The 15384-nt window shown below is 42.3% G+C and overlaps 1 protein-coding gene across 1 annotated transcript in view; it reads right to left on the bottom strand.

The window, feature by feature from the left end:
* SPOCK1 (SPARC (osteonectin), cwcv and kazal like domains proteoglycan 1) overlaps nucleotides 1-14620 on the bottom strand; it is a 272090-nt gene extending 257470 nt beyond the window's left edge. Inside the window, exons 1-2 of the mRNA XM_066329062.1 lie at nucleotides 14443-14620; nucleotides 13885-14052 (exon numbers count right to left, since the gene is read on the bottom strand). Of these exons, the coding sequence (XP_066185159.1) occupies nucleotides 13885-14052 (168 nt within the window). The 5' untranslated portion in view covers nucleotides 14443-14620. The remainder of the gene's footprint in view (nucleotides 1-13884; nucleotides 14053-14442) is intronic.
* Between the last annotated feature and the right edge of the window lie 764 nt (nucleotides 14621-15384).

Here is a 15384-nt window from a genome sequence, read left to right as displayed (position 1 = left end):
GAAAAGATAAAAGCAAAAAAGAAAACGTGATCTTGGCTAGATTGGATGCTTGCAATAATCCATTCAGGTCCTTTGGGATGGAGAGTACCATACATCTGCTTTATCGATGAAAACCAGATTTAGCTTATTTTTCTCTTCAGCAATCTTCTCCTTGCTCCTACCTCTCCTTAAAATCAAATATCTCTTAAGTTTTGAATTTGGAACATGGAATCAAGCAACTAATCAATCAGCCTGCACATCCAGAATCTCATCATTTCCAACATTACCTCACACGTATCTCAGTGATTGTGCCTGCCGGGCTACCACTGCCTTCTACAAACATTACATGGACCAAAAGAAACCACTTTGTTTTGCCCTCTGGCTTTCGAAGTGAAACAACTGTCACGGTGAAATGCTGACAAAATCCTCTCATGTTTTCCAGGTTTGAAAAATTGCAGCATGATGTTAATGTTGGAAGCAGAGAAGTGAAATATATACCCGGGGTTTTTTGATTTGTTTTATTTGGGGTATTTTTTGATTAAGCTACAGTACAATAGTTACTGAAATCTGGGCACAGAACAACTAAATTGTTCCCTGCTGTGCAGATACAGGACAGGGGAATGGGGAAATCTTAGGGATGTTTTGCTGTACTTCCCCTCTATGTAAATTCATACATAACAGGTTTCAGCTTTGCAGAACAGTAAAGTTGAATTTCATCTTTTTGCAGCACAACACATGAGAATCCAGGAGATATTTTGTATGTTTAAATGTTTTCCATGCTTTATATATGTCCTACACACTGAATTACACCAACTGTTAGAAATTATCTTCCTACTTTATTCCTGCACCACTGTGTTGGAGCAGCATCCAAGGGAACAAACTTCTTCCCAAACAAGCTTGCAGCACCACATGATCACTGGATGGATGCTATGTTTTAAACCAAGCTTTTGCCATCTGTTCCTCTGCTAATTATGAATGCTACAAATATCCACAACTACACTGCAAGGAAAAAAAGTAATTAAAGTGCATATATTCTTTCTGCCATGCATCTTCGTTGTTTGTCTCAAATGAAAAGCAATACCACCCACCACACAAGTCCCATGGTAGGAAGACCACAGAAGGGCAGATGTTTAGAGCTTCTCATCTGGCAATAGGCCACTGGTGATTGCTCAGAGTCCAAAATGTATTGTGTATACTCAGCAAGACAAGCTTCAAACCGTGCAGAATCACACACACATTTGAAGTGGGGCTTGTCAGCAGCTTTGCTCTCAAGAACTCTTTGCTGCCCAAGTCAGGGTCACCCAGGATGATGCTCAGCAGGTAAATAATTTTCAGCTGCATCCTTCCTAAATCCCTTCCTGTCCTCCTCTCCCTCTAACCATAACACCATCACTGTAATTCTGGAATTCCCTCTAATGAAGTGAAACATGGTTTTCCTCATTTACTTTTTTCCCATTCTCTCTGTGTTTATAGATTCATTGCTGTTATACATGCAGACACGTGTCTTGCTCTCATTTCCTCTTTCTGCCAGGTATTTTCCATGAGGAGAAATCACTGGGCTTTAGTAAAGATTGTTCCAGACATGATTTCTCACCTAATAGAGCATGTCTCCATTTCAGTCATGACTCCTCTATCTGGATCCACTAAATTATCCAGCATTCATTTGCCTCAGTTTGTGTGCTTTGGGGCTTTGGGATTTTTTTGGTATTAGGGAGCCTTTTGTTTGGTTTGGTTTATTATTTTAACTTTCTTTTCTTTTATTTCCTTGCACCTATAGAAATAACTGAAGAAAACACATTTATTCCATCATTGCTGTTTCAGTAACTCCTAATTTCAGGGAGCTTTAGCTTTAAAATCAGCCATGCCTTAAGGATCTTATAGCATCTTATTTTATATCCACATTTCTCCTTAGTGAGTTCAAATTTTATGGACAACTTTGCGTCATTCTGGAGGGAACACATCAACTGCACCATCTCTGATATATCAGTAATGGGTTTGCAATTATGGTGGCAGGTTTCAAAATTGCTTCCTATTTGTAGCTTCTTTTTTTTGCTAATGGAAACTGCAGCACATGCCACATCTGTCTGTATTTGTACATTGCCCTGCTGTAATAGAATATTGCTCGTTCTTGATTACACAGGGACATATTCTACCATTTAAGTGTGGATGCAGTAGCTCAACAGAAACTGATGCTAAGGTTGTGCAGTTACTTAAAAAAATACTGATAGCAAAATATGGCCCATAAGAAGTTGTTTGGATTTCTTTTTCCTTTACATACTGGGATAAGACTATTTGTGATGCCATATGTTACTTTACAAGGGAAAGTTTCAATATATTTTACCATGGTTCTAAAATTGTTTATAGGAGCTTTTTGTGAACGCTCCAAAATTGTTGATCTATACCCATTAAAGTTTCTTGTACTTGTGTTCAGTCTTTTCTTTTTTACAGGCACTGTGCATGGATAGAAAACGCTTGCTCATAATCTCCAGGGGAAAAGGATTACATTTCATCTCAGGCTGTAAGTTCATTACAAGTCACAAAACCTTTGCTCTGCTGAGCATTTTAACTTATTAAGATAAGACACATGCATAAGAAAGAAATCACTTCATCAGAAGAGACAAAGGCTTTACAAAAAGAAGACTAAATATAAAAACAGATATTTGTGTCACATAAGAATCCCCATTTCAGTCCATCTTGCCTCATATTCCAGTGAAAATAAACCCGTAAGTGTCTTGTTATATCCAGCTTAACTTTGTTATATAAGCATGAAGAGAGCAGTAAATCTGTGGTCACTGATCTGAATCACTATAGGCTTCCTTATGAGCAAATATATCTGGTTTATCAGCTTTCTTCATGCTGCATAACTGCAGTTCTATGCATAACTGGCAGTATGCAGTATCTTAACAGTTTATATTTATTCTAATTAAGTGTAGCATGATTTCTTTTTGGATGCTGCTGTCCTGAATGAACCATAATGTAGAGATTCATGGTTATGCTAAAGGAATACTGCAGACAATTCTGTATTTAAACCACTAATAATCATATGTTTATAGATTATCCTTGCTAAATGCAGCACTCCGGAGTACTCTTATTGAAAAAGTGGGTTTTTTAGACAAGTTTTTTAAAAATCAGTAGATGTAAAAGACCTGAGCCTCATGCGCTTCACTACATGAAGTTTAACATAAAAATAAAATAAATACAGGAAATCCACTACGCCTAACATTTCTGCTTTAACAGGAAATACCTAGTCCCCCTCCAATATGCTATTCACCTAGCACTAAATAAATAATAAATAACATTTAGCTAGCATAAAAGATTGTTTACCCTGACTTTACCTAAAAAAAAAAAAAGAAAGAACAAAATTTATCTCTTATATACCTTGAGTGAAGTTAATGTTATCAAACAAGAAATGAATCTGGGCCAATAAACACTGCTGTCAGATAGTGGCACATATATCCACACAGACCTGTTAAGCTTTGTCTTTCTGTATTCCAGCACAGTTCATCGCTCCGCAGAAGAGCACTGTCCTGGGACTTGCACGACATAAATTTTGTTGTTACATCTGACATTAGCTTGATGGATAACTCTGAACCAGCTTTATCCTCTGCTTTCACATCTGTCTAATCTAGATATACATCCCCATGTGCCTAACCATGTCAGGAAAGTGCTTTTCTACGTAGTACAGGATGCCACAAAAACCTTCAGGACTCTCATGCGAGAGGAAGGATCCTCACTCGCGCTGCACAGTCCCGTGAGAGGCTCCAGCCCCAGACACTCACAGCCTATTCACTGAGATGCTCCAGCCCCGGACAGGCACAGCCTGTTCACTGAGATGCTCCAGCCCCAGACAGGCACAGCGAGTTCACTGAGATGCTCCAGCCCTGGACAGGCACAGCCTGTTCACTGAGAGGCTCCAGTCCCAAATAGGCACAGCCTGTTCACTGAGAGGCTCCAGTCCCAGACAGGCACAGCCTGTTCACTGAGATGCTCCAGCCCTGGACACTCACAGCCTGTTCACTGAGAGGCTCCAGCCCCAGACAGGCACAGCCTGTTCACTGAGAGGCTCCAGCCCCAGACAGGCACAGCCTGTTCACTGAGATGCTCCAGCCCTGGACACTCACAGCCTGTTCACTGAGAGGCTCCAGTCCTGCACAGGCACAGCCTGTTCACTGAGATGCTCCAGCCCCAAATAGGCACAGCCTGTTCACTGAGAGGCTCCAGCCCCAGACAGGCACAGCGAGTTCACTGAGATGCTCCAGCCCCAGACAGGCACAGCCTGTTCACTGAGATGCTCCAGCTCCGGACAGGCACAGCCTGTTCACTGAGAGGCTCCAGCCCCAGACAGGCACAGCCTGTTCACTGAGATGCTCCAGCCCCAAATAGGCACAGCGAGTTCACTGAGATGCTCCAGCTCCGGACAGGCACAGCCTGTTCACTGAGAGGCTCCAGCCCCAGACAGGCACAGCCTGTTCACTGACATGCTCCAGCCCCGGACAGGCACAGCCTGTTGTTCACTGAGAGGCTCCAGCCCTGGACAGCTCCCGGCAGCACGGCCGGACCCCTCCCTGAGCGTTTTCAGCCCCGGACAGCTCCGGGCGGGACACGCCCGATCACCGGAGATGCTACAGCCCCGGACAGCCCCGGACAGCCCCGGACAGCACGGCTGGTTCACTGAGCAGTTCCAGCCCCGGACAGCCCCGGACAGCCCCGGACAGCACGGCTGGTTCACTGAGCAGTTCCAGCCCCGGACAGCCCCGGGGAAAACAACTGTTCAAAGCACAACAACATTCACCAAGAAATGCCACGGAGTTCTGAATTCTCTCTAATGGATTTTTATAAATATTTACCAATTGTAATCAAATTCTACCAAGAACTTCAACATCCCTAGTACACACGGGTACGCTATTCTAAAAGCAATGTTTTCTATTCCCTTGAAGAAACAACTCAGCCTCATTTCTTCTTAATCCTACAAGTATAATTTTCCACCTCTCTCCCATTCTCTAAAATTTAAGCATCCCCCCACTGAGTTCTTCCACCTTTCTACCTCAATCTTTTGTCCAGGTTCAAGTTCTCTAACTGCTATCACTTAAAGCCAGAAAGGCCAATACACAAACACTGGAAGACAGTGCTGGAATAAACTTCTGCGTGGACAATGGAACCCAGCAAAGAAAGGATGAAGACAGATCTCCAAGCTAAAACCACATAAAATTTATGCTGCGCAATTCCAAATGAAATTGTGTACACAGCTGAATTTCCTGATTAGACGATTTCAAAGCAACCAGAAGAGACAGACAACTATCACTTATCTCTATCAATCCTCGTCTTAGTCAGAACTCAACTGTGAGCGGTGATATATTGAAACCTTTTTCAAAAATTAATCTGAAAATAGTTACTCTGACAGTAATTTTGAATAAAATATTTTTTTTTATCTACCTGGGAGAAAGCAATCAGTGAAGTAAATTTATGACACAAAGTTCATTAGGAGGACAGCTAAGATCACAGAATTAATTGATGTCCCCATGTACCTATTTAATGAGAATGATTTTCTGTTACCCAGGATTACAAGCCAAGTCACAGAAGTGACAGATAAAGACCAATCTACCCTGCCAAAGCCACTACTGAGTAGCTTAGCAATTTATCTGTAAACTGAATTTTGAATCATATCTTAGCCTTGAAAGTCATTAGACATTAGCTGTTCAGTCAAAACGTGCAATTCAATTTTAGCTGCCAACCTGCTATAGCAAATCCCCCAATAATAACTGCTGGAGTCATCTAGCTGATGACAGACTGCTTACTCAGAGTTAGGACTTGGTAACTCTGCAGCAATCAGTCCTTTCTAAAGCTTTAAGTGGTGGAAGAGTTAAGTGGTGGAAGTAGAGAAAAATCACACTGCTGGCAGCAGCATCACCTTAATTTTACTCTGTATCAACTCTGCTTTCTTGTTTTGGTTGAAATCTATAAAGTGTGTACTTTGTAGACTGCAGATGTTTGATTTTCAGATAGTTTGATTCTTCCAGGGACTTTGAGGGAGCTTCTTCTATTTATGCTGCCCAGACACCTGATCTTTCAGGCTTTTCCAATTCCACAGTGTCCTCCAAAAGGCAAAAAGAACTGTTTAATCTAACTGGTCTGTCATGCACTGTTCTTTGTCTAAGAGAAAAGGAAGATAAGCAATTACAAGAATCAAACTCAAGCCTCACTAAAGTCTTTGACAATTTGGCCATCAGCTTCAACATAACCAAGACTTCACTACATCTCCTTTGGACTAATCTCTGGTTTGGTTACGTAAGGAAAGGAATCATCAAACAGTCTGTGAATAAGCAGATGTTATCTAAAAGAAAAAGGTTTTCACACCCCAGATGTAATATTTGAGCTCCACTTTCCTCATGAAGTCTTACTTGTTGCAAAAGCAGCTCAGCTGCTCCACTCTAAATTCAGACAGGCTTGCACTTTACCCTCAAAACACGTTGATAAAGACACACTGACTGGAATTACACATCTCTAGCATCATGGTTAACACCGTAAGTATAAAGTCAAAATTTCTGAGAAACCCCATCCCCATCTCCTGTCCCAATCCCACCCCCACCAAAAAAAAAAAAAAAAAAAAACCACAAACCACTGTGTTAATCTCCCTGATGGTAAAAACAGGGTATCATAAATAAGCTTTGACTTGTAACTTTTGGCCCTTGAGAATAATGGACCTGTTTTTCTCAATCTTAACCCTGGAAAACTTACCTAAAATAAAACTGGTATCATTTACCCACAGATACCTGAGCTTTATAGCAACTCTTATACTAACTGACATCAGAACTCAGGCTCCTATAATGATTTTCAATCCACCCATTTTATATTACACTGGCATATGGCTCATTTGTGTGCCCCTTTTTTGTTTGTTTGTTTTTTGCGGTTTTGGTTTTGTTCGGGTTTTTTTTTTTTTTTTTTTTTGTTTGGTTTTTTTTTTTTAATTTTGTGAATTTCTCAGGAATCTGAAAAAACCTACAATTTAAATTTGAACTAAACAAGCCCCTGTGGAAAAGAAATCCACCTGGGTGGGGGGGAGGACAGGACAGGGGCAGGCAGAATACAAGAATGGTTACTCTGAAGATGCATAATACATCTTGGAGAAAACTTTGAATCTACCGAATTTCATTATAGGGATATGATTTGTGACTGCAGTGTGCAGAACCCTTCTGTAAGTGAGGGAAAACTATTAAAGTTATAATTCAAAACATAATACAGAAACTAACACCCCAGTTTTGTACTGACCTACTTAACTTGAGAGTCTTAGGTAATTCCTAGGGAAGCTGATAAGTGTCAGTTAATTAGAAAAAGCTGGCTCTCTGTGCCTTCCAAGTTAATTATTCTGACATAAATGCCATTATTTTTCCCCTTGTCCACTGCAAAAGGAAAGTGCCAAGTTTGAGAAGGGCTTTTTAAGAAAGCATATCTCCTCTGTTGCAAGAAAATGATTATGCATTACACTTGCACAGATTCAGCCTCATGTTTTCCTTTTCTTTTAAATTTCATGCAAGTACATCTCAGCTGTACTTTTCGACCACATTTATATTCCAGCCTTGTCCCTCTGTTGAGTAAGAATTGCTCTAAGAGACAACCTATGCCAGGAATGCCTGGGTAGACTTATAAATCACGTTTCAACCCTGTTGTACAGCAGATCCACTGGAATACACACACACTGAGTCTTCACCTTCAATTAAATCTCAAGGTGGGCTTGGAATGATAATCTCCTGGGAAGGCAGCCTGAGGTGCCTGTGTCCTGTCACAACCTAGCCACTTGGCACATCCATTATCCAGCCAACAGATATTCCTCAAGTGTACTGTAACCTTCTTTATGACTAAAGTCACTACAAATAATTAGGAGGACCTGAATGGTTTCTTCAGGAATGTATTTGTTGAATGTACCACTAAGTGCATCACAGGAAAACCTGCGCTTACATTTGAGGCAAAGAAAGAAAAAAGAGTTGTCCTGTTAATAAATTTTTGGCAGAAAAATACTTCATTCTTCCTGTAGACCTAAATACAACATAGAAAAAAAAAAAAAAAAAAAAGTGATATCAAATTTCTGTTAGTGAGACCCATTGAAGGCAAATGTCTGCCAGGGAAGGGACAACAGAAAGAACCCAGTCTACAAAAACAACCTCTTACCTCAAAAATCCCACCAGAGCAGGAGATATTTTGGTGTCACAGATCAAGTTCCACCACACTGTATGGATGAGGACCAAGACAACATCCAGCAAGGGGCTATGAAACTCATAGACACATGATTTAAAAACCCAAGGCCTTTAGAATCCCTAAATCCATTTTCATTTATTGCTCTTCACTACATCATATTCTTTTTTGTTAAGATACAAGCTACATGTTGAAAATTAACTGCCCATTTAGATAGCTTTTTAAAACATAACTGTGAGAGGAGTAATAACCTTATTGCTAAATTTATCAGTGAGATTATTTTTGTCACCAATTATATATTGATTTATCTCATCTTGACACAATGCTGGATTTGGTGTCCTTTTCTCAAAAAACATTCCAAAGAAAATCCATTCCTTTTTAATGACTTGTGTGAGTAAATTAATATATTACATTATTTTAAAACAGGCTCTTTTCACCTATGATGAAAGGGTTGAAGGCCTTTGGATCACCAATTCCATAAAAATCTTTCATAAATTTTACTGATCAGAAGTGCTCACAATATAAATAATTAAGTGGTCCCTTCTATACATTGTACATTTTTACTTCTTCAGCAGAAGCAGAAATCTTTCACTTTCTGCACTTCTACAATATATTTTCTCTCCTCAGAGTAGCATTACTTTTGTAACTTAGAATAACTCTGCAAATCAATGAAAGTACACAGGTTTTCTCTCTCATCTATTTCAAGCTGAGCTGCCAGGACCCAGAATAAATTTGTGTTAGCTCTCAATTCCACGACCTTCCACTTTGTACTTTTAAATTTCATTTCATTTCTATTACCTGAGTTCTCAAGGTCTTCCAATTCTGCCTGCTTGGTATTCCAACCCTTCTCAGTACTGGTCATGTTTTCCAACTCTCCACTATCAAGTTTCACTACCACACTTCTAATTTAGGGCTAAAAAAATCAGAGAAAGGTAAGTGCCAATAAGGGGAAATGCAGTGAAGAAGTGTGAAAACCCAACCCAAATGACAAAAATCATCAGTGGCAAAGCTGGAACAATAAACTCCCCCCAGTTCCTAACCCTGTATTTTTTTTGTCACCTAACACTGCACTTCTGATCAGGTGTGTGGAGAAATTTGCAGGCTCAGAAAGGTGATGTACATTAATAGCTGACAAAATTGTCCCTTGAGTGGTTTGTGTCAGAAGTCTAATACCTATCTAATCTATTGATAACCATCCTCAGTGTGAACAGTTATGTGTAACTATTTATCCTCAGTATGTCTCAGCAATGTACACACACAGATGATGACATTTCATGCCTTGCTTCTTAGGCTTGCACAGACTCAAGGCATCTCCAGGCATAAAATGCATGGGGTTTTTTAACATGATAGCCTGAACTGAAACTCTGTAAGCAATAAAATTTAGAGAAACAGCTTAGTTAATGCTCAGAACGTGGTCTGGCAGCCTGCCATGCATAAACACACGCTGAAACCAGAGTTCATGCCAAGATTCTTAGCTTTCAACTTCATAGAAATTCCTTGTGTGGTTTATACTAGATCCTCTTAGTTCATTTAACTTTTTTCTTCCTTTTTGCAGTTTAATCTGTGGCTAGTTGAACTTATTACGTTTCTATATATAAGCATTAATAATTTAATAGACATAACTCCAAGTAGAAGTATTAGAATTAGTCCATTCCTATATGTTTGATTAAAGGCAGATCTAACACTAAAATGACATTTATTCTGTGCCTTCTGTGCCAAGCATCTATGAACACAATGAGATGCTGCAGTGTGACCTGTTACAATAACATGTATGCCTATTCCCATAACAATAAATGCTTCCTAAGGCTCATAAGAATTCACTTCACATTCCCCTATCAAACCTATTCTGAAGCTCCTCTCAAGCCAAAGGATCCTCTCAACAGGTTTGATCAAAAGATGGGAGGCCTTCATATTAGGGTTCATGGTATCAGAAGGTCTAATTTGACTTTCATAATCCTGATGTCTGCTTTTCCAAGCCTCAGATCTGCACAAGGGAAATAGCTGGAGGTCCTCCCTAGAGGGTGCACCTTGCTTACTTGTTTCTTTTTCTAGTAATAATTATATGGATTTAGTTTCTATTTTTTAGAAACTTACTAGTCAGTTACTTAAGTATGTACCAAGACACATTCAATATATGGATTAGGTGAATAATAAATTCCATATTACCACAGATTCTGAGCTCCATCCTTTCTTATTTACAGTTGTGAGGAAGAAAAATACTATTATCCCCAGCTAAAAAATTGCAACTTAAGACACAGCTAAGATTTTGTTATGTATCACACAAAGTCCATGGCAGACAAGGAAAAGAGAGTGAAAGACAGACTGGAATAACAGGTTCAGATTGCACTGAAACCTTACTAATACCACAGACATTACACCATTATTGATGCTGGGCAAATTTAAAATATACAAGATTTTCAACACCAAATGTTTCACAACAGATCAATCACATTGGTCTTACTATTTATTTAGTTGTTTGTTTTTAAAATGGAGAACTTAATAAACAAATTGTGTTCAAATCACATGAAAAGATTGTGTTGCCAACTGTTGTTTTAGACACATCCCTTGAGGCCTCTGGAAAATGATGACACATTTCACACTATTGAATTCAGTCACATTTAAAAACTTAATATGATTTTGTGGCTGTAATGCATATTTCAAATGTGCTCTCTTTTCACAGAAAAGTAGTGACTGCTGAGACAATAAGTGCAACTACCATGCTGCCTTTGCCCAAAAGAAATATGGATCTTGCTAAAAAATATCAACCAATAGCTTCTCCTCAAATTAGACCATATTGGCCCATTGCTCAGTAAGGCTGACCAACCAATTGATTTTGAAAAGAATAACTGAAAATGTTGAGAAAATAAAATTTTAAAATTTTATATTCAATTACCCATCATCTGGGTAAACAACCCACCCAGTACTGCAGCATTTTGATGGATTTATGTGCACATCTGTGTGTGCAGATGTTTGTGCTGATGCACATAAAACAGCCACACCCAAACACATCAAATCCCAGCTCCACACCTTCAGTGTTTCCCCCCATCAGACAGAAGGGCACAGACATGTAAATATTTGTGCAAATGTTTCTATAACATGACATGAATTTCAGAGAGCAGCTCAGAGTAATTGTGCTAATTACTGCAACCTTGTCTCTGCTGATTTACAGGGTGCAAAGCAGGGCTTCTGCCCTGGAGTAACTGCAGTATCAGATCCAAGAAAGTTTGAACTGCAACAGCACTTCTGTACTCCAGCCTCCTGTGCAAAGCCTACCCTGAGAACCTCAAGGAGACATGAGTCTATAAAATTAGTTTATTGGTTTGGCAATGAGGGGAAGAGGGAAGGTAATTTTCCTAGAAATCAACACTTATCCATGGTCTAGTCCATCCACAATTAATACTGTAATGAAACGTCTCATCAGGCAGTCTTTTGAGAAATGTTTCAACAAATATTTTAACAATCTATCCCCAACAGCACAGCCATGAAGCAAGGACCAGATTTCTTCTAACCACATCTCTGCATGCAAGAAGTGTGCTGTCACTGCTGTACCTGCCAAGCTGGCAGCAACTCTACCTCTGCATGTCTTCATCTGTGGACACTGAACGTCTCATGGAAGATTATGATCCAGTAAATCAATTTGCTTGAAGACAAGTAATTAAGAGCTTAATTACATATGTAAGCTTTTTATATTTTCTTTTTGGAAAAGGCTTAGTAGGAGATGATTAGTAGTCTCTGTTAATTTGCTCCATAAAAGGTTTCATGAATAATCATATGTAACATGCTAGTTTTGAAGTAATTAGATAGCCAGATGGAAAGATACCTAAGCTTTGCATGAACTTTATACTATTTGCTTTTGCTTGGTAGACCACTGGTTAAGGTTGGGTTTACTTTTCCATAGAATGATTCTTCCCATATACAAGATTTTGAGGCTTTATAGGTTTTTTTAGCATTTTCAGAGAGTCTACAAAAGCATTTGTAGCTGTGAAATCTTGAAATATGAGAGGTATTCTTCATGAATATTTTCCACAGGAAGACGAATAGTTTCTCTGGACTTGTGAGACTGTGTCTTGGGAAAGGGGACAAGAAAAGAAGTTGCAATTACTCCAGTTTTAAAGAGAAAAGTAAGAGGGAAGTGGAAAACATAAAAATTAAATTTAAATAAAACCTTTAAGCCTTGTGATTAATATGAGGTCTCCAATTGGAAGGAGACTACTGAGAGATTGCTTGCTATGAATCTGTCTCTAGTTAGAATTGTTTTCAGATTAATGTGTCAGTCCTTCATTCAATTTACCATTTTCAAACGCTGCTCAGTTCTCACATCAAGTGAGACGTAGAAATGAACAAGTGAAATCCTTAACTTCTGTTTCCCAGAAGACTAAACCAGATATTAACAAAGATTCCCTTGAAGTCTGGTAAATCTAAGAATCCTTGTTTACTGTGGAATCCCCTTTTCTGTACGAGAACTCAGCAGTCCCAGTAGGTGGATGTGATCGTGGCTGCACGTGAAGACACACTCCAAGGGAGCTGCTAATTGATACCACTGCTAGGGCCACACTTTGTTATGCTGAGATTCCCAGCAGCATTTCTCACACAGAGATGCCCAAAACTACACAAAAACACAGGGAGAATAAGCCAAGCAGGGACTCACCACCTTTAAGTGCAATACTTGTACTTCCCCCTTGCCAAATCAGATACAGTTTTAGCATCACAGAGATAAAAGCAGAGCATAAAAGTGTGACTTGTTAATATCCTATGAAAGGCCAGGATTCCTAAATAAACAAACACATTCTTACAGAAGGGCACTACCAGAACAGTTAGCCAGCTCTAGTCTTCCCTTTCCTAGAGTTTCACTGTGGCCATGGTGCACAAATCCCAGACAATAAAGAACATTTAACCTCACTGTGCTCAGGATCAACGCGGACAGTAAAGCTTCCATCACACAGTCTTGGGCAGACTGAAGCAGGGTTTTCTATGTGTGCTCCAAAAACGCTTTTTCAGTGTACATACAACAGAAGTAAAAGGAACTACTTAAATATTACTTTTATTTTAAAAAAAAGTTGCATTTCCCTTTCTGCTGTCATTGACTTAATACACAATTATATTCAAACTATGGGAAGCCTAGGATTAATTTTGAGCTTCAGGAATTAATTTGTTTTATACAGATAACACATCATAACACATCTTGAAGATATCCCTTTTTTCCAGACAGGGGAAAAAAAAAAAAAAAAAAAAAAGCACTGCTTCCTCCAACACTAGACCAGCCTCAAAGATCTCTACAGGCAGAATTGACAATAAAATCCTTTCCACAAAATAAGAAACCTGCAGGCACAAAAAGCTTCGCTGTTTACCACCTTGTGGCTTGAACTGGTAAGTATTCCTTTTTACACACACACCACTCCATCATTTTTCAGTTAACCAGACTCTTAAGCAGCAAGCCCCGAAACTTCACTCAAAGTTCCTCCCCAGAGGAAAATCGAAGACTGTAAGAACAGAGAGACTGACAGGGAACCCAAGCTGCCCCGATCGATAGGGTAAATCAAGAATGCCAGGACTGTCTGTCCAGCTCCCAAACAGCTCTGAGCATCCCTCACACAGGCACCAACCGGTTGCCCAAGCCGCATTTCTCTTCTACCCACAGCTCCTGGCAGCCAGCAGCCCTCTGAAAGGATGCTGCGGCCGATGGAACGGGAAACACGCGTTAAAGGGAGAAGTACTTACATCCCGGAATTTGTTCCAGTACTTGTCCTTATCGTACTGCGAAACGGTGCTCAGCCATTTGTCGTTGTCCAGGAAATTGCCATGGTTGCTGTTACTCGTGATGATTTCGGGATGCCGGCTCTCCACTTGCAGGAAGCACCAGGCAGCGATCACCAGCACCCCCGACATCTGCAACGAGAGGAGAGGAGCGGAGAGAGGAGCGGAGAGAGGAGGGACAGGGGCGAGGGGCAGCAGCGGCTCCTCGGGCACCGAAGTTTCCAGGGGACCCAAGTTGGGGGCACTCGCCCCTTACGGCCCTCGGCAACTTCTGGCCGCGGAGCCGCCGGCTCTGCCGAGACCCGCCGCCTCCCCGCCCAGCCCGGAGGGGCGGGGAGCAAACAGCATCACTAACAACAATAATAATAACAACAATAAACACAAAACGGGCCGCTGGGGCCGGGCGGAGATGTGCAGGGCACACCAGCGCGGCGGTGCGGAACCGCAGCCAAAGCCCCTCGCGGGCGCAGCCAGCGCCGGCTCCGCGAAGTTTGGCTGCCAGGGCGGGCAAGAAGCTCCTACCTCCGGGCAGCGCCGCCGGCCGGGGCTCGCAGCACCGTGCGATGCTTGTCCTCCTCCTGCTGCTGCCGCCGCTGCCGGTGCCGCGGTGCTCTGTGGCGGAGCCCTGCGCGATGCCGCTGAGCTGTGCGCGGTTCCGCCGCGCTCAGTGTGCGCGCTGTGGCGGTGCCGGGGAGCTCTGTGTGTGCGCTGTGGCGGTGCCGGGGAGCTCTGTGTGTGCGCTGTGGCGGTGCCGGGGAGCTCTGTGTGTGCGCTGTGGCGGTGCCGCTGTCCGCCCGCCCGTGTGTGTGTGTGCCGGAGCCGCTGCCCGTGGCGGGTCCCCAGCCCGCCGTGTCCGTGCGGCGGGGGCGCGCGGGGCGGGCGCGGCCGCGGGCTGGCGCCCCCTGGCGGGCGCGGGGGCGCGCTGCGGCGCGGGGGCGGAGCGCGGGCAGCGCCGCCGCAGGGCCGGGCCGGGGGCGCTGAGGCGGGGGGAGCGCTGGGCAAAAACAGCGGAGGTAGGGTTTAAATATCGCCCGGGAGGCTGCCAGGAGCGTGGTGGATTCTTTTCGGGGGTGCCTGCAGACAGGACAAGGAGCAATGGCCGTAAATTAAACGCAAGTTTCTCCTGGATATGAGGAGGAACTTCGCGTGGAGGGCGCCCGGAACGGGCTGCGCAGGGAGGACGTGGAGTGTCCCTGTGAGGAGACATTCACAACTCATCTGGACACGTTCCTGTGTCACTTGCTCCGAGTGACCTGCCCTGGCATTGCAGTTGGACTGGGCGATCTGCAGAGGTCACTGCCAATGCCAACAATTCGGGGATTCAGTGGAAGCTGGGGAGGGTGTCTGTGAGGGTACCTGGAGAGGCGGGCCGTGAGGAGCCCTGAGAAGAAAGAAGGCCTGTGAGGAATCTTGAGGGGAAAGTCTGTGAGGGTACCTGGAGAGGAGGGCCGTGAGGAGCCCTGA

Source organism: Sylvia atricapilla, chromosome 14 (genome assembly GCF_009819655.1).
Source record: "Sylvia atricapilla isolate bSylAtr1 chromosome 14, bSylAtr1.pri, whole genome shotgun sequence".
NCBI classification, from domain to species: Eukaryota; Metazoa; Chordata; class Aves; order Passeriformes; family Sylviidae; genus Sylvia; species Sylvia atricapilla.
This window is presented reverse-complemented; position numbering and strand designations above follow the sequence as displayed.